The sequence below is a fragment of the Acomys minous genome (genome assembly GCF_964271855.1).
Source record: "Acomys minous genome assembly, chromosome: 13".
NCBI classification, from domain to species: Eukaryota; Metazoa; Chordata; class Mammalia; order Rodentia; family Muridae; genus Acomys; species Acomys minous.
Genome location: NC_140495.1, coordinates 42,293,800 through 42,319,085, shown reverse-complemented (window position 1 = coordinate 42,319,085; position 25,286 = coordinate 42,293,800). Strand labels below are relative to the sequence as shown.

At 45.5% G+C, this 25,286-nt stretch overlaps 1 protein-coding gene across 1 annotated transcript; it reads left to right on the top strand.

Annotated features, from left to right (window-relative positions):
* The first annotated feature begins 1,472 nt into the window (after nt 1-1,472).
* On the top strand, nt 1,473-24,645 carry LOC311581646 (glutathione S-transferase A4). Its single transcript, XM_084754100.1, has 7 exons — nt 1,473-1,788; nt 6,695-6,801; nt 7,850-7,901; nt 13,929-14,061; nt 15,044-15,185; nt 19,488-19,619; nt 24,372-24,645. Exons 2-7 carry the CDS (start codon nt 6,715-6,717, stop codon nt 24,492-24,494), a joined length of 669 nt encoding a protein of 222 aa, XP_084610226.1. The 5' UTR covers nt 1,473-1,788; nt 6,695-6,714; the 3' UTR covers nt 24,495-24,645.
* Nucleotides 24,646-25,286: the final 641 nt, after the last annotated feature.

The window sequence follows — 25,286 nt, the reverse complement described above, 5'->3', positions numbered from 1 at the left end:
AACCTCAAGGAGTAGCTTCCTGAGCCTTTCAAAGTTCATAAATTCCCTGACTTATGGGAGCCTCTTCATCCTACTAGGGTTCTTTGTCACAAAACCAAAGAAAACAAAAACAGCTCTCACCTTCAAGAGCTAAATTTGAGTGACCATGGAACATAGGCTTCAGTTTACCCCAAATGTTGTGTTTCGATGCGAATTGAGAGACTAGGAGTTAGAGACAGACTCCCTGGTCGCCAGACAGACAGGGAAAAGGGACATGGACAGAGAATAAAGGGGGGGGGGCAGATTTCCAAGGTGGCCCCCTTCTTCCTCAGTCATGGTTAGCCACATGAAGGCTGGGGCAGTGGTGGTGCCTTTAATCCCAGCACTCAGGGAGGCAGAGGCAGGTTAGTCCAGGACAGCCAAGGCTACACAAAGAAACCCTATCTCGAAAAACCATAGATAGATAGATAGATAGATAGATAGATAGAAAGAAATGTATTGGGAAGGACAGGGCATCTAGTGACCCGGCCATCTTTCCAGCCTCAAGTCTGTCTTCCAGGTACTAAAGTGAGGTTGGAGGTTTTTGTTGTTGTTGTTGTTTGTTTGTTTGTTTTGTTTGGTTGTTTGTTTTGGTTTTTGCGAGACAGGGTTTCTCTGTGTAGCCTTGGCTGTCCTGGACTCTCTTTGTAGTCCAGGCTGGCCTCGAACTCACAGCGATCTGCCTGCCTCTGCCTCCCGAGTGCTGGGATTAAAGGCGTGCGCCACCACGCCCCAGCTGAGGTTGGAGTTTTAAACAAGAGTCCAGGGTACACACAGCTAATCAGTCCTGGTCTAGGCAGAAGTCCTGACCACAGTGACTCATTTTTCTGGGCTTCAGTGTCATTTTATGAAAGTGTTCTGACAAACTGTTAGAAACCATGGGAAAGCATCACTTCCCAGGAGACAAGCTCCCCTTCGGCCCGGGACCTTTCCTTTCTCCCATGTGCAGATTCCTGGGGAAGAGTCCCATTTCTTTGTGGTTCATTGTTTGAACAACCCATTTGTCCGATCGAGAGATTAAAGTATCTTTATTTCCGCCAGGCCTGTTACAGAAACTTAACCCATTGTGCATTATGCAACGGGTTTGAGGGGTAGCACCTCTTAAGAAAGGACGAGGTCCTAGAGGGCTCTGTTGTTCTAAGTGGATTAATGTCCCCGAGGAGTGGACTGCCTCCACCTTAGGTTTAAAAGCCATCTGAAAGATAAACCAGGTTCATTCCGAGGTGTGGGGGGGAGGGGGGGGAGGACTTGGGGATCAGAGAGAGTAAGAGAAAGAGATCGCTTGAACAGAGAGAGCCAGGCTAGTGTATGGACCTTTTTATCGCCCCCCACCCCCATACACCTGGCGGCACCTGGAGGCTGCGGGTGATGACGTAAGACGTTGCTAGGTCCCAGGGGGCAGGCCCCTGAATCGCCTGTACGCTAACACTTATGTTACCTAGCTTCTCCCATAAAGAACGTAAACGCTGCCAGCACAGGAATTGGAGTCGTCATGCCCTCTCTCTAGCGCCAACACCTCAAGAGTGTACTCAAAAGCGTGTAACGTTTGCTGGATGAGCCAGTGAAAGCTTCTAGAGCAAACCAGTTCTTCCCCTCCGGGGAAGAAAGTGTTAACGAACAGCGGGTGTAAAGTGAGTCCTCGGAGGCGTGTGCAGTTCCTAAATGCTCAATGGCTGGTGGGCGGAGAGATTTCAATCAGATCTGAAGGGCCACGATTTATTTAACGGCTTCTTTCTCGAGTGCCTGGAGAGTACATCCTGAAAGAATAAGGTGAGTGTGTGTGTGTGTGTGTGTGTGTGTGTGTGTGTGTGTGTGTGTGTGTGTACTCCTCTTGCACTGAATAGTTACACTGTTTTGCTAAATCTACAGCTTATAATCAGCAATTGTTTTAGCTTTGTGATTTATTTCATGTTCATGATCTCAAAGCTTGCTTAGGCCAGATAAAAGGCACACCTTTTTCTGCATAGTAGATAGTTAGTTGGTACAGTCTAGAGGTTTTGATAAGGTTCATTTTCTCTGCCAATTAAATAACTAAAAGGCAGGCAAAGTCTTGACTGCCACAGGTAGCACTGAAGAAATCTCCAACAGGAGATCAGCAGTTGAAGAAAAGGCATTTCTTGGGAATAAGGAACCACACACGTGAAGAAAAAAAGACCCTCTGCAACGCAGACGCCAAAAAATCGGTCTCTTCTCAAAGACTGGGCTTTTTGAAAGCGTCTAAAGAGGTTTTTCTCCACTAGTTTAGGGGAGAAATTGGTCAGTTTGAAGAAAGAATTTTTTTTTTCTGGCCTGCAACTGTTATGTAAACCAACCCTGATCCCGCCAAGAACTCGCTGAGCTAGTCCATCAAAAGTGGACCTGCTGGTCGGTGGGGTGGAGGTGGGGGGTTGGTGGGGGAGGGGGACGGCCAAGGCCATTGGTTTAAGGGGCCAGGCTTCTAGCTCAAGCCAGGAGGATGTAGAAGCAGCCAGCCATTCTGGAAGTTCATCATCTTTACTATGTATTCATGCCCCCCTAAGAGTCTGTCTAACTCCTGGTCTTTGGTGATTCTGAAGAAAATAGCCAGTGGACATCGATTCAAGCCTTCACAGGCTTGCGCTGTTACAGCTTCTGTACGACTGGGCACACCGAAACACCCTCACACATTATATATTAACTCCAAGTTCAAAAATAAGCACGTAAGATTTAAGTGGGGGTGGGGGTGGGGGGTTGGGGGGGCAGGGCAGGGCGTGGTCCTAACTGACTGGTTGATATAACATGCAAAGCGGAATTTGAAAATACATATATATATTTTATATATTTTATATATTTAATATATATATATATATATATATATATTTTTTTTTTTTTTACTTTTTTAACCTACTTAGAAAGGAGGCAGGCCCCAGCCGTAGCATGCCATGGTGCTTTAACAGTAAAGAAAGTCTTTTTATATCTATGTATGTACTCCATATGCTCAGAAGGTTAACCCAAATGATCAAACACTGGAGTTTTCCTTCTGGTCCCACTTTTGCAGGGAGCTGTGCTCAGCTGAGACACTGGGGCTCTTGAAGCAAGCTCTGCTAAGGTTCTTGTTTGTTTCTCAGACCTGCCCTAGCCTTTAAATACCACATGACGGCGGCTCACTTTGTTTAGAGCAGCCTCAAGGATCTACGTAAGTAAGAGTCTCTTTCTTGACTTTACGTTTTTCGTCTAAGCAAGTAGATAAGCCCTTGGCACAAACCAATCCACCTGCCTGGTAAGCAGTTTAGTTTCTGAGTATGGGAGACGGGGAGAGGATATTTAATGCAAGCACCTGGGTCAGACCCTCTGCCCCATGGAAGAGCTGTGTGGCTGCAGTAAAAATACACGTAACTAAGTGAGAGCTTTTTGGATGGGCTGGTTTCATGCAGGAGCCTCTGCTAGCTGGCCACATCAAACACAGAAGACCTACCTGTCTTCCAGGCTGGCCCAGTAGTTAGTTCATAGCAAGAATAGACAGGAGTTGGGGACCGACTCCCCCACCCCCAACCCCACCCCACCCCACCCTAGGGCAAGCTGATTAAATTTTCACTCTAGACTCAGTTTCCCAAACTTCATCTGGGCCAGGTCTCCACATGTCCTTTCCTTTTTAAATTTGTGAATGGATGTTTTGTCTGCGTATATGTCTGTGCACCACATGTGTGCAGTGCCCAAGGATGCCAGAAAAGGGTGTCAGGTCCTTTGGGACTGGAGTTACTGACTATTGTCAGCCACCATGTGGGCGATGAGATGGGGACCCCGGTCCTCTGAAAGAGCCACCAGCGCTCTTACAGTCGGGCCATCTCTCCAGCTCTGACCTCTTCCTTCCTAATCAGCTCAGAAGCGCACATAGAAGGATGCTGCTCGCTTCTAACAGAAGCAAGGTTGACTTCTTTTCTCACAAGCAGATGCGGCTGTAACCTTCGACGGAGAAGGGGCGTTTTTTTAGGTTGCTATGTTTAGCCATTTGCACGCGCTATCTCCTTTCAGTCTCATAAGTAAGCCCAGCTTAGAGCTGAAATTTGAGCTGGTACCTGTGGCCCAACTCATGCAGTTGTATTAGGGGAAGTGTTCTTCCATTTTTCCAGACGGTTCTGGACTTCTTTTTCATCTAGGCAGTGATCCAACTAGCCAAGAGCTGTTGCACACGATGGCTCCAGGGCGAGGAGCTGCGTCCAGCTGCACATCTGCCGTGCTCCAGGGCGAGGTGCTGCGTACAGCTGCACATCTGAAGCCTTGTGCGTAGGGTTCAACTCCAAGGTCATCATACAAAAAGCCCACTTGGCAAACTAGCTCTGCTTAACTAATACGTGCTCAGACAGCTCTGCAGGAGTAGAAACCAGAGTTGCTAAGTGTGGGCCAACTGGCATCCAGTTTCTCAGAATGCTGGTGTTTGAATGAAATTCAGGACAAACTGTTCTTTTGTTTTCTCCGTCTACTATGGACAAAATCAGTATTTCTCCTGCATTTTTAAAAAAAACTCTGACAATGTACTTTTAAACAATGAGAAAACTGGGTTTTCTTTTGAAGGATAAACAATGTTGGTTTTCTACATTACCAATCTTTGTTTAGTCAAGAAGAAATGATTAGAGGACCTGCTTTAGGCTTCTATCCTGCAGCATTGGACGAATTTACATGTGCATATAATCTAATTCTGTGCTTGTTAGGGTTGTTTGTTTGTTTGTTTGTTTTTTCTTCCCTTCCTACAACTTGACACAACCAGGATCATCTGAGCATCAGACACTTGAATTAAGAAAATATATCCATCGGCTTGTACAAGCCAGTGGGGTGCGCTCTCTCTCTCTCTCTCTCTCTCTCTCTCTCTCTCTCTCTCTCTCTCTCTCTCTTGTGTGTACACACACACACACACACACACACACACACACACACACACACACACACACACACGTTTTCTTTTCTTTTTTTGGGAAACATTTCTCTGTGTAGTCCTCAATATCTTAGAACTCACTATGTAGATCAGGCTGGCCTCAAACTCACAGAGATCCTCCTGCCTCTGTCTCCGGAGTGCTGGGATTAAAAGCATGTTTCACCATATCCAACTGAGTCATTTTCTTGATTTATGGTTGATGGGGCGGGTGGCCCTGACTCCTTGCCCGCCCACTGTGAGTGATGTTACCCTGAATCCTTGCTCCGAGTTTTCACCTTTCGTTTGTCGGTTCTCAAGCCTTGGTGTCTGTGACCGTGTTTCCCTGCTCACCGCTGATTCTTCCCGTCTGACGTTTGGTTAAGTGGGTCAGGGGTCTGGGCCCTTTTTTAGCTTCTCAGGCAGCAGCTCTTAGGTTCACTGATTCTTTCTCTCTTCTTTGTTTCTTTTTCTTTCACTTTGCTCTGATTTATTTCTTCCCATCCACTAGATTTGGGTCTGATTTGTTGCTGTTTTTCTAAATTCCTGAGTTGTATCATAAAGGCACTATTTGTGCTTTTTCTGATTAAAGAAAACCATATATTTATTATTATTTTCTGCATATGAGTGTTCTGCCTGCATATATGTAAGTATACTAAATACACACAGTGCTCAAGGAGGCCAGAGAGGGCATCTGATTGCCTTGAATCTGGAGTTAAAGCTGAGGGCTGCCACCTGGGAATTGAACTAGGGTCCTCTGCTGGAGCAGCCAGTGCTCTCACCTGCTGAGCCATCCGTCCGGTCGCTTCCTAGCCCCAGAGCATACATTTCCCTCTGAGGACTGCCTTTAGTGTGTCCTAGATAGTATGTTGTGCTTGTTTTAATTTTTATTTGATTTGAGGAATTTTTATAAATTTCCTCATTGATTATTTCTTTGACCCAGCCATTGTTCAGTAATGTGTGTTTGTTTTTTTTTAAGATTTATTTATTTATCATGCATATACACCTACAGGCCAGAAGGCAGCACCAGATCTCATTATAGATGGTTGTGAGCCACCATGTGGTTGCTGGGAATTGAACTCAGGACCTTTGGAAGAGCATGCTGTGCTCTTATCACATTGTGGCCAGGGAGGGTGCACAAGGTTATTTCAGTTTTTCTAACTGTTAGGATTTGTTTTGTGTCACAGTACATGGCCTGTTTCAGAGAAGAGTCCATAGGCTCCTGAGTAGAATATGCATGACTTGGGGTTTGGGTGGAATATTCTGTAGATTTCTGTTAGGTCCATTTGATCTATGCTGTCATTTAATTCATATGTTTCTTTGTTTAATTTCTGTCCAGATGACTTGTCTGGAAAGTGAGTGATTAACATATTTCATGCTATTTCGTAAGTTTTTTTGCAGGGAGATGGGATTCATTTTTGGGACTACACATTCTCTGGGTAGTTCTGGCTGTCCTGGACTCACTTTGTAGACCAGGCTGGCCTCGAACACGCAAAGATCTGCCTATCTCTGCCTCCTGAGTGCTAGGATGAAAGCGTACCACCACTGCCTGATTTAACAGATAACTTTAAAGGCTGCTATTCCTGCTCAAGAAGTGGGACATTGTTGACAGCATAGAACCACAAAGCCTTTCCTCAGTCACAGTCACTTGCCACAAGAGCAGCCCCCTACCCTGCCTTTGGCCTTTTCCGCCATAGCTTAGCCTCCTGTGTGAGCATCCTCACGCAGTTTCGTCACAGCTATAAATGGAGACAAAGCGTACAATGTGTACTAGTTTGCCTTTCAAATGTTTTCTTTACTGCTGCCCTTTAGGGAACTCTGAACCAGGAGTCATGGACGCCAAACCCAAGCTCTACTACTTCTATGGCAGGGGCAAGATGGAGTCGATCCGCTGGCTGCTGGCTGCGGCCGGAGTGGAGGTTTGTTCCTGGTCGCGGGTGGTAGCTTAAGTCCTTTGTCCGTCTTCCCTTTCTTTCCAACTGTTTTCTTAGCTGAGAGAAAAGGGAGAGATTACAGTCATGAGGTGCAGGGACCGAGGGGCAAGGAGTTGAGGGCCTGGGGGAGTCTGAAGCTCCCAGAGATGAAAAAGTCTTAAGGGAAGACTAGCTCACTCCCTGCCTTGGGACTGGTTGCTTTTTCTGAGGCCATTGAACCCCTGCTAGCTGGAGCCCTGGCCGAGATATAAGATCTGCTGACTCTGTGCACTGACTTTCTAGAAATGTCTTAGAATTGTCACGTCTCTCCCAGGCGTCTCCTCCGGAACAAGGGCTCACTGCTGTTTTTGCTTTCCACTTCTCCCATTTGAGATCTCCTCCCTAGTCTGGTCATCTGTCCCACCCCGTCTCAAGATGTGAAGGACAAAAATCGCCCTCACAAAGCTTTAGGAATCCCATCAGTAAATGACCATAGCCTCACTTGAGTAGGCTCTTTTGGATATATCAGTCTCAAACATAAACTTAATTTGGCTGAAATGAAGGGAAAATTTATAAAAACCAAAGAAGGGGAAGAGAAGAGAAGAAAGAGGGGGAACTCACTGGAGAAGTCTGGGGCAAGGACAAGAGTTTGGAGTCATGGACGAGCTAGTTGAGGCAAAGCAAAAAATGGGAAAACGGGCTTGTGGATCCTCCATAGAGGTAAACCACCCAAAGGTCTTCTGGTCCCGTGTCATCTCTTCAGAGTCGTCCAACCAGCAGCTCTCCTAGCCACATGCATCCCAGGATAGCTGTGAGTGCAGCCAACACATTAGTAGGTGACAGCATCATGTCACAATGTCAGAAGGTCAGACACCCCCGAAAGCTAATCTCTGAACGCATGCCCCATCACACTTGTAGCCGACAACTTTGCGGGTCCCTTTTGGATTTTACTCTGGAGGCTTTCAGGCATTTCCGAAAGGTGTCAGAGTCTCTCTCTCTTTCTCCATGCTTCCTATATTGAAGTTCTAACAGTGTCTCTCTGTCCTTACTCTAGTTTGAGGAAGAATTTCTTGAGACGAGAGAACAATATGAGAAGTTGCGAAAGGGTAAGCATCAATTTATTCAGTGCTGTCTTGCTGGAAAAATAAAACCACGTCTCTCTGGAAGAGCTCATCCCATAGAACACAGGCCTCAGGGACGGCAGCTTCTAGAAGAGGCCGGCACCAACATCCTCACAATCATGGGCTGATTAATCCCTGTCTTCCTGATGCGATGCTGATGTATTAATTACATGATCTCTGCAGCCTTCCTACATAACAAGTATCCGACAGCACTGGTCTCAGTCAGGACAGTGCTATAGGGTCCTTAGCTCTGAGTGGCTCAGCACCCGACTCCCTTTAACAATTCTTAAGATTGTCTTGTCGCCTTCAATCCCAGAACTTGAGAGGCAGAGGCAGGGGAATCTCTGGGAGTTCGAGGCCAGCCTGGTCTACAAAGTGAGTCTAGGATAGCCAAGGCTACACAGAGAAAGCCTGTCTCGAAAAAAACAAACAGGACAAAACAGATTGTCCTGGTGGCTGGGAGCAGGTAAGGAGAATAGCTCCCACTTCTTGTACATCTAATCTATTCTTCTTGGTGTTTTCCATAGATTTATCAAATTATGGCACACAGAATAGAATTGAGACTAAACCATATCTGCATGTACCCCTGCAGGCCAGAAGAGGGCGTCAGATCACATTATAGATGGTTGTGAGCCACCATGTGTTTGCTGGGAATTGAACTCAGGACCTCTGGAAGAACAGTCAGTGCTCTTAACCTCTGAGCCATCTCTCCAGCCCACCTTATCCATTTTTTACCTTTAAAATTTATTCGCTGATAATTACATTTATGCACGTAAATGATTATGATCACACCTCCCTGACTCCATTACCCTCACATATCTTCTCTTCCTCCTACTGAGTGTTTTTTTCTTCCCAGCAAATCATCTTATGTACTTTTAAAAATTTTTTTATTTATTTTTATTTTATGTCCATTGGTGTTTTGCCTGCATGTATGTCTGTGTGAGGGTGTCAGATCTTGGAGTTACAGACAGTTGTGAGCTGCCGTGTGGGTGCTGGGAATTCCAAAGAACACCGGGTCCTTTGGAAGAGCAATCAGTGCTCTCAGCCGCTAAGCCATCTCTCCAGCCCCCTTTTGTACTTTTTTAATCACTGAATTTAGTTAGAACTGTTATTTATTTATTTATTTATTTATTTATTTATTTGGGTTTTCAAGACAAGGTTTCTCTGTGTAGCCTGGGCCATCCTGGAACTTGCTCTGTAGACCAGACTGGCCTCAGACTCACAGAGATCCCCCTGCCTCTGCCTCTGCCTCCCGAGCGCTGGGATTAAAGGCCCACACCACCACCGGCCAGCAGTTAGATCTGTTTCTGTGAGCATGGCTGGGGGCCTATTTACTGGAGCGTGGGCAGCTTACAAGTGGCCACACCCGTGATGAATACGACTTCCCCTCCTCCCGTATCCATTAACTACCAGTGGCTCCTCCAGGAAGAGTGGGGCCCTGATGCCCTTCCCCCATCCGTGGTGGAATGCTGATGGGCCCAGGCTTGAGCTAGCCACAGTACATAACTGCTATGGTTCCCTGAGTGCAGTGGTCCAGAGAGAGCCTTTTACAGCATCCCTTCCCATCCTTCCACTTACGTTCATGCTGACCCCTCCTTCATGGTGCCGCTGGAAGTCTTGGGGAAGAGTGATATACATGTCCTGTGCAGTCACCAGTCACTTTTCTCAGCTCCTTGACCATTAAGGAGCCTCTGCACCTGCCACCCACAACAAAAAGGAACAGTTCTTGACCAAGGTTTGACTGCAGCACTACTCTGTGAACATAAATATAAATGTTTAGGACGTATTTGGACAACATGCCCTTTAGCAAGCCAGAGTACTAGATACTCCCTTGAGTTTATGCCCTCCTCAGCCATAGGCCTTGGACCAAGTTACAGCATGAGCCCTTTCCTATACAGGGGGGTCTAAAATCCAACCAGAAAGTAGTTGATCATTCCCATAATAGTCATGGGACTATTGCACCAGTGAGCACGTTTTGCCTGGCAGATCAGTGGTGTAGCATGCTTGGTCTGCAGCTGGGTGAGACCATGGGTGGGGGTGGGGGGGGATGGGTTTTCTCCCCCAGAAGCCTCTGCAGGGTGTTACAGTCTGATGAGAGCTAGCCGCAGGGATGCGACTTCCGGTTCAGTTCAGGCTTGATTTCTCCATGTCCTGAAGCCAAAGGGAGTGGTGTCCTCAGAAGTAGAGTCTAGTGCTGGTGGGAAGCCAAGAGCAACACGATGGCTTGCATTATTTGGGGGCTTCTGGGACCTCGCAAACCAATGACTCACAAGGGACCACTGATATTTTTGTTTAATAACTCAAGGCTTTTAGGAACAACGTTTACAGGTGTATCTTGGTTCCCCCCCTCCCCCGCCTCTCTCTCTCTCTCTCTCTCTCTCTCTCTCTAACAATATTTTTAATTAGATGGTTGGTTTCCATATGGCTTCTTCCTGTCTCCCATGTTTTGGTTAACCCTTCTCCTCCCTCCTCCCCACGACCGAGTGTTGGCAGGCCCAGTCTTGTGCAGGCTCAATGCTGGCTCAGTGCAGGATCTCAGCTGCTGACTTAGTGACTACAACAGACATATACCATGTCAGCACTTGAGGTATCGTATCTCACTTCCTCATCATTTGGCCCTTATGTTCTTTCTTCCCTCCCTCTTTGATGGGTCCCACGTCTTGCCCCCTTCTACTTTTGTATTATGTGCAGTCTGTTCCCATCCCAAGAACTTCTTGATTCCTCTCTCCTCCTTTTTCTAGCTTCCTTGCTTTTACACATTATCCAATTTAAGCATTAAGCACATACGTCTACAAATGTGAGGCTAGGGGGACATGGGGGGGGCTGGAGAGATGGCTCAGAGGTTAAGAGCCCTGTCTGCTCTTCCAGAGGTCCTGAGTTCAATTCCCAGCAACCACGTGGTGGCTCACAACCATCCGTAATGAGGTCTGGTGCCCTCTTCTGGCCTGCAGGTGTACATGCAGGCAGAGCACTGTATGTGTAATAAGTAAGTAAATCTTGAGAAAAAAAAAAAGAAAGAAAGAAAGGACATGGGACATTTGTCTTGTGGCCCTCGGACACTTCACTCGGTATAGTATTTCCCAGTTCTATCCATTTTCCTCCAGATGTGATGCTTTTCCTTTTCTTTGGGGCTGAGTAGAATTCCATTATATATATGGACCACATTTTCATCCTCCACTCGTTAGTTCATGGGCTGGGAACTATCTTTGACACTGTTTCCCAGCTATTGTAAACAGTGACAATGAGCATAGATCGTATCTCTGTAGTAGGAGATGGGGCATTACAATGTAGTCCAGGCTATCCCTGAATTTCCTGTCCTCCTGCCTCAGCATCTTAGACCATTATGCCTGGCTTAATTGACCGCAGAAAAAGACCAACTACTAGTAGTACAATTACCAGAAAATTTTCTCACACCGGGAAGAAAGAGCAGTGCTTCAGCAGCATTGCTGAGACTCTCAAGAACCTAAAAGCCGCTGCCATTGCCTGAAGATCAATCACGTCATCCCCCCCGTGGCTGCCCCACAGTCATGTAGTTGCAAATTAGTCTAAGAGGGCCACAGACTGTCACCCAAGAGATTGTACAGCTTTGGGCAAGACTTTACCTTGTCTGCCTCCTTGTTTCATTTCTGTCACACGAAAGTGATCTCTGTGTCCACGGCTTAACTACGTGCCAGCAGGTCTCCCCGAAGTGGAAAGCCATGGCCACCCTTTTCCCCAGTTCCTTTGCAGGGACTTGGTTGTTTTTCTGAACTTCCTCCTTCTCTTTGATTTTCCTCCTTTCACTCCAAGGTCAGCCTCTGGCTTATGGTGGGTACTTGCAGATATTGAGTAAGTGACTATAGCTCCATAGCCTTTTGATGAGCAGTCCATCAGGCAGTGTTCCCAAACAGCCCCACAGTGCCCTAGGCCTCCCTGTGATGGTGCTGTCACACTGGGGACATCCTCCTAGGCCCCCCTGTTCTGAGCAGGGGAAACATAGGACAGCAGAGAAGCCTGAAGCAGAAGGCTCACTGTCATTTGCTTAGCTGTTTCAAGACCATGTGAGTTTGGTAGATTACACTCATTTCCCTTGGCCTCTGAGGTGCCTTCTGTTAGAGAAAAGAATTAAACAGTGTCAAAGATGTTTTCCTGCTTTCTTGTTTTGTTGTTGTTGTTTTGGTTTAGAGTCTTTAGTTTGTTCGTTTGTTTTGTTTTCCAAGACTGGTTTCTCTGTGTAGCCCTGGCTGTCCTGGACTTGCTTTGTAGACCAGGCTGGCCTGGAACTCACAGAGATCCACCTGCCTCTGCCTCTTCAAGTGCTGGGATCACAGCCAGGATGACATTCTCTTGGCTTTTCCTATTTTCTTGATCTGGGATTTTTTTTTTTTTTTTTTAATTTTCTCTGAAAAATATGGTCAGCTTCTTGGAGCAGGCACCATTTCTAGCTGGTCTTGTCACTCATGAGTGGCAGCACAGGGCCCAGCAGCACTAAGCTGTGCATTCAGTGTTGACTAAATGTGGCAGTGAGTATCTGTAACACAGCCTGTGAGCCTCTCCATTCATCACAACTCTGCTGCTTACAAAGAACGGTTACAAGGTCATCACTTGGTGAAACTATGTAAATGGTCAGACAGGCACTGTTACACACCAGAAAGCAGAACCAGAAAAGCCAGAGGCTTGCCTACCATCTGGGAAGAGAGGGACACTGGGTCTTGGAGAGCTGTCACTGTTTCCTACAGTGATGTTCACCGTCCTCCAGTGCCTTAAGTGAGCAGCATTAGAAAGCAGAGAAGTCGCCAGGCGTGGTGGGGGATGCCTTTAATCCCAGCACTTGAAAGGCAGACGCAGGCGGATCTCTGACTTTGAGGCCAGCCTGGTCTCTATAAGGAGTTCCAGGACAGCCAGAGCTACACAGAGAAACCCTGCCTCAAACAGACAAAGACATCAGAGAAGTCCTGTGGCCTTTACACTACACTAGTGAGGTATGGTTCCAAGCTTGGGCAAAATTTCTCGTTCATGAGGACAGTGGGAAGGTATTGGTGGAAACTGAAGATCTAGTCCTTTCTTCATAAGAAGAGCACCATGTTTGTCTTCACATGCATTATAATCACAGGCTACACAAAGACCTTTGGTCAACAATGAACTTCATACATGAATGGTGTTCTCGTTAGATTATTTTGGCTAGTGACTCTGGGCATCTTAGTTTGTGTGAGTACACTCTGCAGTGTCCGCACAAGGACACAGTTACCTAACACACAAGCCTCAGAACGTCTTCCTGCTGTTAAGCAATGATAAACTATAGTGATTGTGAGAGGTCACCAGTGAAAACTTGGTTTTGATTCACTTTGATTGTTGGCATTGTTTTATAGCTGTTGCCTCCTGTCATGCTTTCATAACCCTGCTAAGTAGATACTATTGTAAGAGACAGGATTCTGAAGCTCAGATAAGGAGCTCATCTGAACGTACTTGGTAGGATGGATCGAAAGAGACATTGAGCCCAGGACTGTATGTGATGTGTTCTTGCTGCTGTGTGCTTCCTGCTGTCGTGTGTGCCTATAGCAGTAAGCAATGTGCTTTTAAAAGAATGCATATTCTCAGACTTTGGTCCCAACTCAGAACATCCGAGGGCAACGGATTCTTAGCAACCTTTCATGCCCAAATGCCGATAGACTTACACTTTTAAGCTTTGAGAACTAGAAATGCTAACTATATAAATGTGTGTGTGTGTGTGTGTGTGTGTGTATGTGTGTGTGTGTGTATGCACATGTTTGTATGTATTCGAGTAAATATAGAAAAATCTTTTAGAAATTGCTTTTGTTCAACAAACAAAAACGCATGAAGTAATCAAACAAAGCTCAGATTTGACACAAAACAAACGATTGGCATTTCTTTACCCACCAGGGACTGGCATTCATTATTTTAACTGAAAACTAAAAACCATCCCCTGGAGTTAGTTGGATCATCCTGCAGGTGGGTTGAAACCATTAAAGATGAGTATCTTACCGCCCCACCCCCCTCTCTTTCGCATCGCAGATGGACGCCTGCTTTTTGAGCAATTGCCTTTGGTTGAAATTGACGGCATGCCGCTGACACAGACTAGAGCCATCCTGAGCTACCTTGCTGCCAAGCACAACTTGTATGGGAAAGACCTGAAAGAGAGAGTCCGGTACCTTAGTGTTCATTTCGGTTCTACAGTTTTAACCAAGTTTCTATGGTCGCCCAGCAACTGAGACCTGATTTGGTTGCATTTTTCAATGGTGCCTGAAGGGAGAAAGTCGGGGGTGGGGGGGGCGGTGCTGTTGCTAGAGTTGGCGTGGCTTTGTGCTGAGAACATAGGCCACACTCTCTCTCTCTCTTTTTTTTTTTTTAAAGATTTATTTATTATTTATATAGTAGTCTGCCCACACGTGTGTCTGCCCACCACAAGAAGGCACCAGATCTCATTACAGGTGGTTGTGAGCCACCATGTAGGTGCTGGGAATCGAACTCGGGACATTCGGAAGAACAGCTGGTGCTCTTAACCTCTGAGCCATCTCTCCAGCCCCACACTCTCTTTCTGTATGCAGTTCACACTAGTCAGCTAATAATCTTCTCATATGCATGCCTAGCAACCTAGGTTCTCAGAAAACCTGATAAAGTGTTTTACACGAAGGTGCAAATGGCTGATTTTGGCAAACAAGCCTTGAGCATTGTGTCAATGACCTATTTTGCTATCAACTTGAAACCCCCGTTTCAATTAGGAAGCAATTGTCTACGGGTTTCATCAATGGCCTGTTTTGCTATCAACTTGAAAGCCATTTCTTCAGTTAGCAAGCACTTGACTGTGGGCTTCTGGGTGGCCTCTAATCTGGCCTCAGCTGGAACTATCCCAGCTGGGCTCACCCATATGTCTGCTTGATATAACACTTTTTATTAAGTATTTTTTTTAATCGCTAATCCATCCTAATCCCACTCTGACTGTGGCAGACTTCAACATAGAGGTATCTATTACCTTTCCTATGTCCTTTGATTCAAAAAAAATGTTCCCAGAGGCCCTACCTTCACCTGGCTAGATCTAAGAGTCGAGGCTTATTGGGAGAACCACGTGCCACTTGCCAACACCATGCATGGAATCTGCTTTCCAATGGGAGTCTACGGTGTGTTTTCAGGATAGACATGTACACTGACGGCACCCAGGACCTGATGATGATGATCGCCCACGCTGCATTTAAACCCCCTCAGGAAAAAGAGGAGAACTATGATTTTATAGTGAAGAGAGCGAAAACCCGTTACTTCCCTGTGTTTGAAAAGGTAAGCTTGCATATCGCCCGGTAAGCAGAATATTTACCAATCCGTGTTGAGACAGAGAGGCGAGAAGGGTTACCAGCGGGTAAAGGCTCCTGCTGTCAGGTTTGCGGACTCAGATGGTGGAAGGGGAGAGACAGCTCCTGAAGGTTGTCCTCTGGCCTCCTCATGCGTGCCGTGGTACATGGTCTCCCCCTCCCCCATACGTAGTCACCCAACATAAAACAAATACAGCTCTAAAAAAGGCAAACTGTATAAGAACTTGCCTGCTATAGGGTCTGTGGGTTTGAATGAGAACGGCCGCCGTAGGTTCATGTGTTTGAATGCTTAGTTGCCAGTTTATGGAACTGTCTTGGAAGGATTAGAAGGTGTGGCCTTGTTGGGGGGGGCAGGTGTCGCTGTGGTGGCCTTTGAGGTTTCAAAAGCCCACGCCATTCCTACTGAGCTCACTCTGCCTCATGCTTGTGTCTGAAGCACCATTCCTGCCTGCCTCTTGCCTGCTCCCTGCCGTGATGGTCACAGATTATAACCCTCTGAACCTGTAAGCCCCAAATAGACTCTGCCATCTATAAGTTGCCTTAGTATTATAGCAACAGAAAAGTAACTAAGATGGGGTCAAAACTTTTTTAAATTTTATTTATTTATTTATTTATTTATTTATTTATTTATTTATACTATGAATGGGTGTTTTGCCTGCAAGTATGTCTGTGCACCGCATAATGCCTGTTGCTACCCATGGGGGCCCGAAGAGGGTATCTGAACCCTTGGAGTTAGGGTTACAGGTATCTGTGAGGCACTATCTGGGTTCTGGGGATTGAACCAGGATTGTTAGAAGAGCAAACAGTGCTTTTAAGCACTGGATCATCTTTCTAGCACTTTAGGTCAAACTCTAATAATATAGATTGCAGAACAGATTACAAGGAAAATTATAGGCCCTCTAGTAAAACAATTTCCCTTCTGTTCTGGGTTTTGTTGTTGTTATTTTCCAGACAAGGTTTCTCTGTATAGCCTTGGCTGTCCTGGACTCACTTTGTAGACCAGGCTGGCCTCAAACTTACAGCGATCTGCCTGCCTCTGCCTCCCCGAGTGCTGAGATTACAAGTGCCACTGAATCCAGCTTTCTGTTCTGTTTTTTTAAAGAATCAATAATCCTTTATAACCCAAGGTGTCACTACTTTGAATTCCTGGCCTGGTACTGGAGGCTAATTGTGCCTTAATTTAAAAAAATTAAAAAAAGACAAAAGCTTTTAAATTAGAAGTTTTTGTGCAGCATTCAGTAGAAAATGCCAATGAAAACTGTCCTCGCAACACATGTGGTCAGTTTCTGAGCCTTCAGGGCAGCGCATAGAATGGTAAGGAAGATCTATTCATGTAGAGCCCACAGCTAAAGGTTGTGTAAGACACTGAGTAAACTGTAGTGTAGGGCTCTGTCAGTCTTCAGCACTCTAGCTGAGAGCTCTGTGGGTGCAGGGACAGTGTCAGTGTCACTGAACCACCTTCTATTTCAAATGTCACACAGTTGAGTCTGTCACGTACTGCAGAATTTAAATTGAGGAGTCTCTGTCCTAATACTTCCCAAAGCACTTTAAAACGATTCACCTATTCAAATGTGGGTCAAACCCAACTTTACCATCCTAATTAGAAAACTTGAGCACCATTTTTATCTGTTAGGTCCCCTTTCTTGCCTCCCCCGCCCCCTTTTTTTTTTGAGACAGGGTTTCTCTGTGGACGTTGGCTGTTCTGGACTTACTTTGTAGACCAGGCTGGCCTCGCACTCAGAGATCTGCCTACCTCTGCCTCCCTAGTGCTGGGGTTAAAGGCATGCGCCACCACACCCGGCTTTCCTCTTTTTTTTTTTTTTTTTTTTTTGGTTTTTCGAGACAGGGTCTCTCTGTGTAGCCTTGGCTGTCCTGGACTCACTTTGTAGACCAGGCTGGCCTTGAACTCACAGTGATCCACCTGCCTCTGCCTCCCGAGTGCTGGGACTAAAGGCGTGCGCCACCACGCCCGGCTTTTTCCTCTTCTTTTGTATTGCATTTTTATGTGATTTCTTGGGCTGGATTTTAGTCAATACAGTGTAATCCACCGTTCCCGAATGCCCTGTAAATTGGAAGTTAGAATTCGAATCTTTTTGGTGTTGCTTTTGTTTTGTTTTTAGAGACAAGGTTTCTCTGTTTTAGCTCTAGCTGTCCTGGAACTCACTCTGTAGACCAGGCTAGCCTCGAACTCACAGAGATCCGGCTGCCTGCGTGCTGGGATTAAATGAGTGCACCATCACTGCCCTGGCTTAGAATTCGAATCTTGATTGGACTTGGGGCCAGTTATTTGGCCAGCATGCTTCATAGATGGCATTCCATAAATCCTCAAGGAGCTTGTTGTTCTTTGGATGGTGTTAATGCAGTAACATGCAACAGACCATGCCAACCTGTGCTATTTATTAATAGATGTGAAATATTATTGACACCTCTCTCCCTTTCACTGCAATACTGTACCCTGGTCTAGCCTTATACTTAACTCTGTAGTCTAGGCTAGCCATGGCCCCAGTCCTCTTGTCTTCTCCTAAGTGTGGGCTTGCAGGTGTGAGACACCATGTCCAGCTCTCTTCATTCGTTATACAGAATATTCTCTACACAACGAATCTCCCAAGTCAAGTGCAGCAGGGCACGCCTGTATTCTTAGCACCTTGGAGGTAAGACAGGAGAGTCTGAGACTCAAGATCACCCTGGGCTATGTAGTCAGACAGAGGCAGACAGAACCCAAATCTCTCTCCTTTATGGCACGCTTAGTTACTCTGGAGTGTGGTTTATATAAGCAAGAAAGATAAATGCTTTCTTTTTAATTTAGTGCTGAAAAATAATTACTAGCATATTCAGAGGGGGCCAATGAGTGTGCTATTAGTATTATTTTGGTTTTAACCTATAAGTAACATCGTGGTGCTATTTTCTATCATAGATTTTAACATGCTTGTCCTAGTTAATGCTCTGGTGCTATGAAGAGGCATCATGACCACGGCAACTCTCATAAAGGAAAGCATGTAATTGGGGCTGGCTTACAGTTTCAGAGGTTTAGTCCTCATCATGGTAGGGAGCATGGTGGCTTGCAGGCAGACATGGTGCTGGAAAAGGAGCTGAGACTTCTACCCTGGGATCCACAGGAAGCAGGAAAAGAGAGACTCTCAAAGCCCACCCCTAACCCCACCCCCTAGCCCCACCCCCTAGCCCCACCCCCTAGCCCCACCCCTAACCCCACCCCCTAGCCCCACCCCCTAGCCCCACCCCCTAGCCCCACCCCCTCATCCCTCACCCTCTCACCCCCATTCAAATCTACGAATGTCAGCCTTTCTCATTGAAACGACCACAGTATGTATTGCGTTCATTTGTTTGAATACCTTATTCAGAGTTGTAGACTATAAACTATAGTACCAGTCCTCGTCACGAAAAGTTAAGTGTGAGAACTGGTTTCCTCTATTTCCACCCAGTTTTTCAATATAAACAAAGGCATTTTCTTTTCATTTGTAGACAACTGTGGCTATATTGAATTTTTTTTTAACACCACTCTTTTATTATTTAGATATTCCAAAGTACAATTTTTATGTAAGGCCTACTTGGTGTTAAGAAGTGTCAATACTGCTACTTTCTCACTTAAGACCTTTTTTATTTTCAATATATTTTTTTTAGGTTTAAAAAATTTTTACTTTATGTGTGTGAGTATTTTGCCTGCATGCATGTCTGTGTATCGTGTGTGTGCCTGGTACTCATGGAAGCCAGAAAAGTGAGTCAGATCCCCCTGGAACTGGAGTTACTTCAGGGTCATGTGCTGCTAATCCCTGAGTCACGTGTTCAGACCCTTTCCCGAGTTCTTACGTATATGATCCCCTCTTTGTGGCGTAAACCGTCTTTTATGTATTTGCTACTCAGGGCTGACTCCGGTATCTTTTTATATTTGCTTTTCACTGGGTATTGAAAAAGTCACTTTTATCAGGTTTGGCCTTCTAACTCCTCTGGTGACTTATTTTGATTTGTGTCACAGCAGCTGGGCTCTCAATCATGGGTCTCTGCACTGGTGGGTACAGTTTCCCTTAACCTCATCCACGCTTTTTGAAATTGCCAGCACAAGAGCCTTGATAATCACTGATCCATCCCCAAAAGATAATATCAGTTCATGGTACGGGCAAGAGTGTTGGCATCATCCGTTCTTGCCAGCGCTGGAGATCACCAAAGACTCTGCAATGAACTGCACAGGACAAACGTACTGATGGGCAACTCATCATTACTTCCATTAAAGTATGATTTTTTTTCTTTTCTGTAGATTTTAAAAGACCATGGGGAGGCTTTTCTTGTTGGCAACCAGCTCAGCTGGGCAGACGTACAGCTGCTAGAAGCCATTTTGATGGTGGAAGAGCTCAGCGCTCCCGTGCTCTCTGACTTCCCTCTGCTGCAGGTAGGATGCTGACCAGCGTGAACACAGCCCTGGGCGATGCAGCAAAGCCTGCGATAATACGAGCCTCCAAGACAAATTTTTAAAACTTAAGAGAAATTATCTCATAAAGCAGTGACTACCCGGGCTGTTTATTCTCACTTACACTCTAGGGTCTGTTAGGGAACGGAACTTCATATGATGGGAAAGTGGGTACTTCAGGTTCTACTGTGGATGTTTAAACTGCTGGCGCGTGGAGCTCACAGGCAGAGCACATGGCCAGCGTGTATGGTGTCCTAGATTTAGTCCTTAATGGTTGCAGAACAAATAATAGCCATTCGGGACTTTCTTTTATTCCTGTGTCCGTACTCTGAACATTGTTACTTGCCGAAGCAAGAATATCAGTCTTTCTCTGTTCTTCCTTCCTATAAGATGATGCGGTCCACTTTTAGTGGTCCTGATGCTGGTCCATCTCTCGGGTGCATCCTTCCAGCTTGAGTGAAGAATCTCTTGATTGCCACACTTACTTTGCCTCCTGCTCCAACTCTCAGAGAGCGCCATTAGATTTTGTCTGCTAAGAAAAGTGTTACTAATTCGTTTCTTCTAACTCGTCTCACTGGGAATACAAATCACACTTAAGGGCAGACTTCATCCATCAGTAGATGGCCAAGACAAACTCAGTGGTATTTTTGAAGACCTTTCTTTCTTTCTTTCTTTCTTTCTTTCTTTCTTTCTTTCTTTCTTTCTTGCTTACTTGCTTTTTGTCTCATATTCCTTTGTCTGGGCCCCCTTACTGGCCTTTTGCCTATATTATTATGTTTCTAATTTTGAGTTTTTATGAGTTTTGTTTGTGTGTGTGTCTATCTGCATGTATACACTTTTCTCCTGCTTGCTCTTTAGTTTTTTTTTCTTTTATTTGTTAGTTTGTCCTTTTTGTTTTATCCCTGTTTGTCTTTTGTTTTCTTAAGAGAGAGAGAAAGAAGGTGTGGAGTTGGACGGGTGAGGCTGTGGGAAACGAAAGAGAGGGGTGGAAAACCATAATCAGAATGTATTGTATGAAAATAACTATTTTCAATACAAAATGAAATTTTAAAAAGGAATTAGTTAATCTTCTTAATATAAAGAATTTCAGGCAACCTGAATCATAAATAAAAATATGTATTATATTTTTAAAAAGAACATCATTTCTTCCTTCTTATTACAAAAGAAAAGGTATGTTCATGCACTTACACTATCTAAACCAAAAGATGAAAATAAAAAAGACCTATGCTCTTACAACCCAAGTGTTATGGGCAGGACACTTCTTCACCTGTCGCTTTGTTTTCCCTAAAATGGGATTATACTAAATACAGATTTTGTGGTCTGTGTTTAATGTTCTTTTCAGCAACCAATAATATATTTATATGTCAACTAATATTGTTCTGTGGTATATAATATTATTCATTTTCATTGAGCAATAGAACAATACCATTTTTAAGAAACAGAGCCATAAAAAAGGGCACAATTTGAGAAATCTCATCTCTACAGTGGCCCCACGCTCTCGTTTCCACTGTCCTCTTGTTAGTTTCTTGTGTGTTCTCCCACTGTTGCCTTTTATGCAGACACAAGCATGTATTCTTATACCCTAGCCATGGTTTTCTTAAACAAAGCGTACAATGAAAGATAGTCTTTGGGGCTGGAGAGATGACTCAGAGGTTAAGAGCACTGGCTGTTCTTCCAGAGGTCCTGCGTTCAATTCCCAGCAACCACATGGTGGCTTATAACCATCTATAATGAGATCTGACGCCCTCTTCTGGCAGGCAGGTGTACATGTAGGCAGAGCACTGTATACATAAAAATAGAGAAATCTTTAAAAAAAGAAAGATAGTCTTTTCTGTTTATTTTTCTTATTTAGTTTCGTGCGTGCGTGCGTGCGTGTGTGCGTGTGTGTGTGTGCGCGCGTGCACATGCCCTCAGAGGCCAGCAGATGGTGTTGGGTCACCTAGAACTGGAGGGTACAGACAGTGGTGAGCCACCACTCAGGTGCTGAGAAGCAAACTCAGGTCCTCTAGAAGAGCAGTCAGTGCCCCTAACCATTGCTCCATCTCTCCAGTGCCTTGCTTTCTTTTTTTCTTTTTTCTTTTTTTTATAATGCTTTCTGGATAGTTTCTCCACCTTCCACTATAGAGAACTGCTCTTTCCTTTCTCATGTCATATTTAGAGTTACTGAAACATGGTGGGCTACCAGTGACATCATACTGAAAACAGTGGTCCCTCCCCAAGCATCCAACATAGCCAATAGTTCCCCATTGAGAGCAGTAGGGCCCCATGAGCCCCTCTACCATTCATGGCTGACTATTGACAGGGATAACCCCCTTTCTGTTGTTGTTGTTGTTTGTTGTTTTGTGAGACAGGGTCTCACTGTATAACCTTGTCGGCCTAGAGCTCATTATAAAGGCCAAGCTGGCCTCGAACTCACAGACTTCCACTTGACTGTGCCTCCTGAGTGCTGGGACTAAGGGGCATGAGCTATCACACTTGCATCACTTCCCTTTCATTTTTAAAATACTTTTTTTAAAAAATGTGGGTAGGTGTTTGCCCATATGTAAATCTGTTTACCTTGTGCATGAGGTACCAGAAAGAGGCCAGAGGGGTGTATGGGATCCCCTGGGGGCTTGAGTTACAGATGGTTGTGAGTTGCCATGTTGGTGCTGGCAACTGAAGACTGCTCCTGTGCTCTTAGCCTCTGGGCTGTCTTTCCAAACTTCAGTTATTTTTTTCCCTGTTTTGAAAACAGAGGTTAGTAGGGTGAGCATGGTGGAGCACACCTTTAACCCCAGCACTCGGGAGGCAGAGACAGGTGGATCTTTGTGAGTTTGAGGCCAGTGAGTTTGAGATCTACAAAGAGAGTTCTAGGACAGCCAGAGCTATTACACAGAGAAACCCCATTGTGGAAAGGAAGAAGGAGAAGAGGAAGAGGAGGAGGAGGAGGAGGAGGAGGAGGAGGAGGAAGAAGAAGAAGAAGAAGAAGAAGAAGAAGAAGAAGAAGAAGAAGAAGAAGAAGGAAAAAGAACAGAGATTATTTACAAATAACTGCTAAGTTAGAATTCTAACTATTTCTGGGTGTTTTGGTTGTGTGGGGGTGGGTGGGTTATTGTTTTGTTGTTTTTGTTTTTGTTTTTGAGATAGGGTTTCTCTGTGTAGCCTTGGCTCTCCTGGAATCTGCTCTGTAGACCAGGTTGGCCTCAAACTCAAACTTAGAGATCTTCCTGCCTCTGCCTGGGATTAAAGGCATGTGCCACCACTGCCTGGCAGCTATTTCTATTTTTAAAAATGTATGTGTGCATATATACAGCTTCTAGGGTTATGCTAATTGCTGACAATCATTTCGGAGATAACCACTGCAGCATGTTTAAAATGTCTAGGTAAAATCCTGGCCTTCTCATACAATTTTGAAAAGAAGCCTTTTTGTAGCTCTACAAGTGACAATAGGGCAGAACGCGCAGGAGCTGAGGAGAGGTCAGAAGAAAGAATCCAAGGAAGGCCCTGGAACCCCAGGATCTGCCAAGCACTAGCTCCAAAACAGATAGACAAGCCCTTTCAAAGACAAATGCTAATTACTACTGGCCCAGCATGAGGCTGAAAGAGGGTGGGCTTTTTTGTGTGTATGTGATGGGGGGCAGGAGAGGTGGGTTGGGGGGTGAGGTGGTTTCTGAGTGATAAGCCTGATCAGGTTGCCCAAGTGGAGACCAGTATGGAACATTGGAAACTGCAGGTCAGAGTGCACCTGCCTGCACGTCTCTCCCAGATCCTACACCCTCCTGGGCTACCACAGAAATACCTTATAGAAAATCTCAAGCCTGCCTTTCTATCATCATTCCTTTCACTGTATTGCCTTAATGCCAGTTCTCAGGGTTGGCTATATGTAAAGAACATTCTCGTGAGCACTAGCTGCTCTTTCAGATGAGGCAGGGTCAATTCCCAGCACTCACATGGTGGCCCACAACCATCTGTAACTGCAGTCCCAAAGGAATCCAGTGATCCCTTCTGGCCTCTGAGGGTACTGCATGCATACGGTGCACAGACATACATGCTAGGAAAACATTCATACAAACAAAATAATGAAAGCGTTCTTTTATTATAAATAAAGAGCCCTTTCTAAACCTAACAGATATAGTCAGAGACTAAAGAAAAAACCAAATCCCTAAATTTAGAGCATGAGCACAGACAGCATGGTGCTCCTAGAAGGTGTGGTGCTCCTGGGAGGGCAGGGTGCTGCCCAGAGGGTATTGTGCCCCTGGGAAGTCAGGGTGTTGCCCAGAGGGTATGGTGCTCCTGGGAGAGCAGGGTGCTTCCCAGAACGTATGGTGTCAGAGAGCATGATGCTTCTTTGAGGCTAGGAAGTACTGGGAAGCCAGCTCCTGAAGGCTCCGGAAGGCACACTCAGCTGAGGCTGCCAGCTGGCCCTTGCTAACGGGTTCCACCACACTCCCGTTGCAATTCTTTCTGCCCACACTCTTTCTATTCCCTTTTACTAAATTCCTAAAACAAGAATTGACAGGCCAAAGAAAACAAATATTTAAGAACTTTTAATATGTTCTGAGCATGATAATGCCTTTTTAATAAGACATCTTAACCCGTACCAGGAAAACTTAGCAAATACACTGAGAATTAGCTCAGAGCCAACACCCTGACCTTTAAAGCAGAAGGTCCAAACACCTCCTCTTATGACAAAATTCTGATTTTCTAATGGTTGTGACTGCTATGAGGCCCTCACTTCACTGTTTCTTGTTTCAGGCATTTAAGACAAGAATGAGCAACATTCCTACAATTAAGAAGTTCCTGCAGCCGGGAAGTCAGAGGAAGCCACCTCCAGATGACCGCTACATTGAGGTGGTCAGGAACGTCCTGAAATTCTAGTCGCAGCGAGGATCCAATCGCAGTTTCACCATAGGTCAGCTACTGAGCATTCCAGAAGCAAGGTATAGATAGATCCCAGGAGCAAAGGTCTTCAACAAGCAAAACCACTCTGCCGTCAGTGACAAATGCCAATTAAATACGGTGAAAACTAGTCTGGTTGGTGAGGTGCTTGTTTTAAGTTTGTCAGCTGTGGGTGACAGTCTACAAGTGTCATGAAACCAGAGTTCCTCATAAAGAAGTGGTAGACAGACAGACGGACATATTCAGGATGCTGCGCTACCTGGGGCATTATTCTTGTCTGTATGAAGGTCAGGAACGTAACTGGGGAAATGGTGACTGTGGACTTGGGGACAGAGGATCACATCAATATCTACACTGTATTCTGAGAACTTGGGGGGTTAGAAATAAGGGTGAACAGTACTGGGGGGATAGCTGCGCTGGCTAGTAAGCCCCACACTGAAGTGGGAGCCGGGAGCACCGTGGGCATCAGGCAGCCCTCTTCCACCTACCAGGGCCACCGAAGCGCAGGTTTTCCCTTGCAGAGACAGTCCCAGAGGCCAGCGGGAGCAACACAAAACCAGTGACCACTTCCTTATTCGAGCTGAACAGAAGCTTCCTCAGCCTGGATGTGCTTTCTTTCCGTGTAACTGTTATGTTCCCAAGTCAGACGCTAAAGCTGGACCCCACACAGGGTTCATCTGATGGGATGGAAGCAGAGGAAGCTGGTGATGTTCCCAGAGCAACTGTGACTTTGGGTGGCCTCTGGTCTGGAGAAAGCTCCTGCCAGAGGTT

What these genes read in the sequence shown, in the direction of transcription:
- LOC311581646 (XM_084754100.1), top strand. Translation starts at nt 6,715, where the DNA reads ATGGACGCCAAACCCAAGCTCTACTACTTCTATGGCAGGGGCAAGATG. An exon ending in TGGCTGCGGCCGGAGTGGAG is followed by an intron (nt 6,802 to 7,849) that starts GTTTGTTCCTGG and finishes TCCTTACTCTAG; the next exon opens with TTTGAGGAAGAATTTCTTGA. An exon ending in ATATGAGAAGTTGCGAAAGG is followed by an intron (nt 7,902 to 13,928) that starts GTAAGCATCAAT and finishes TTCGCATCGCAG; the next exon opens with ATGGACGCCTGCTTTTTGAG.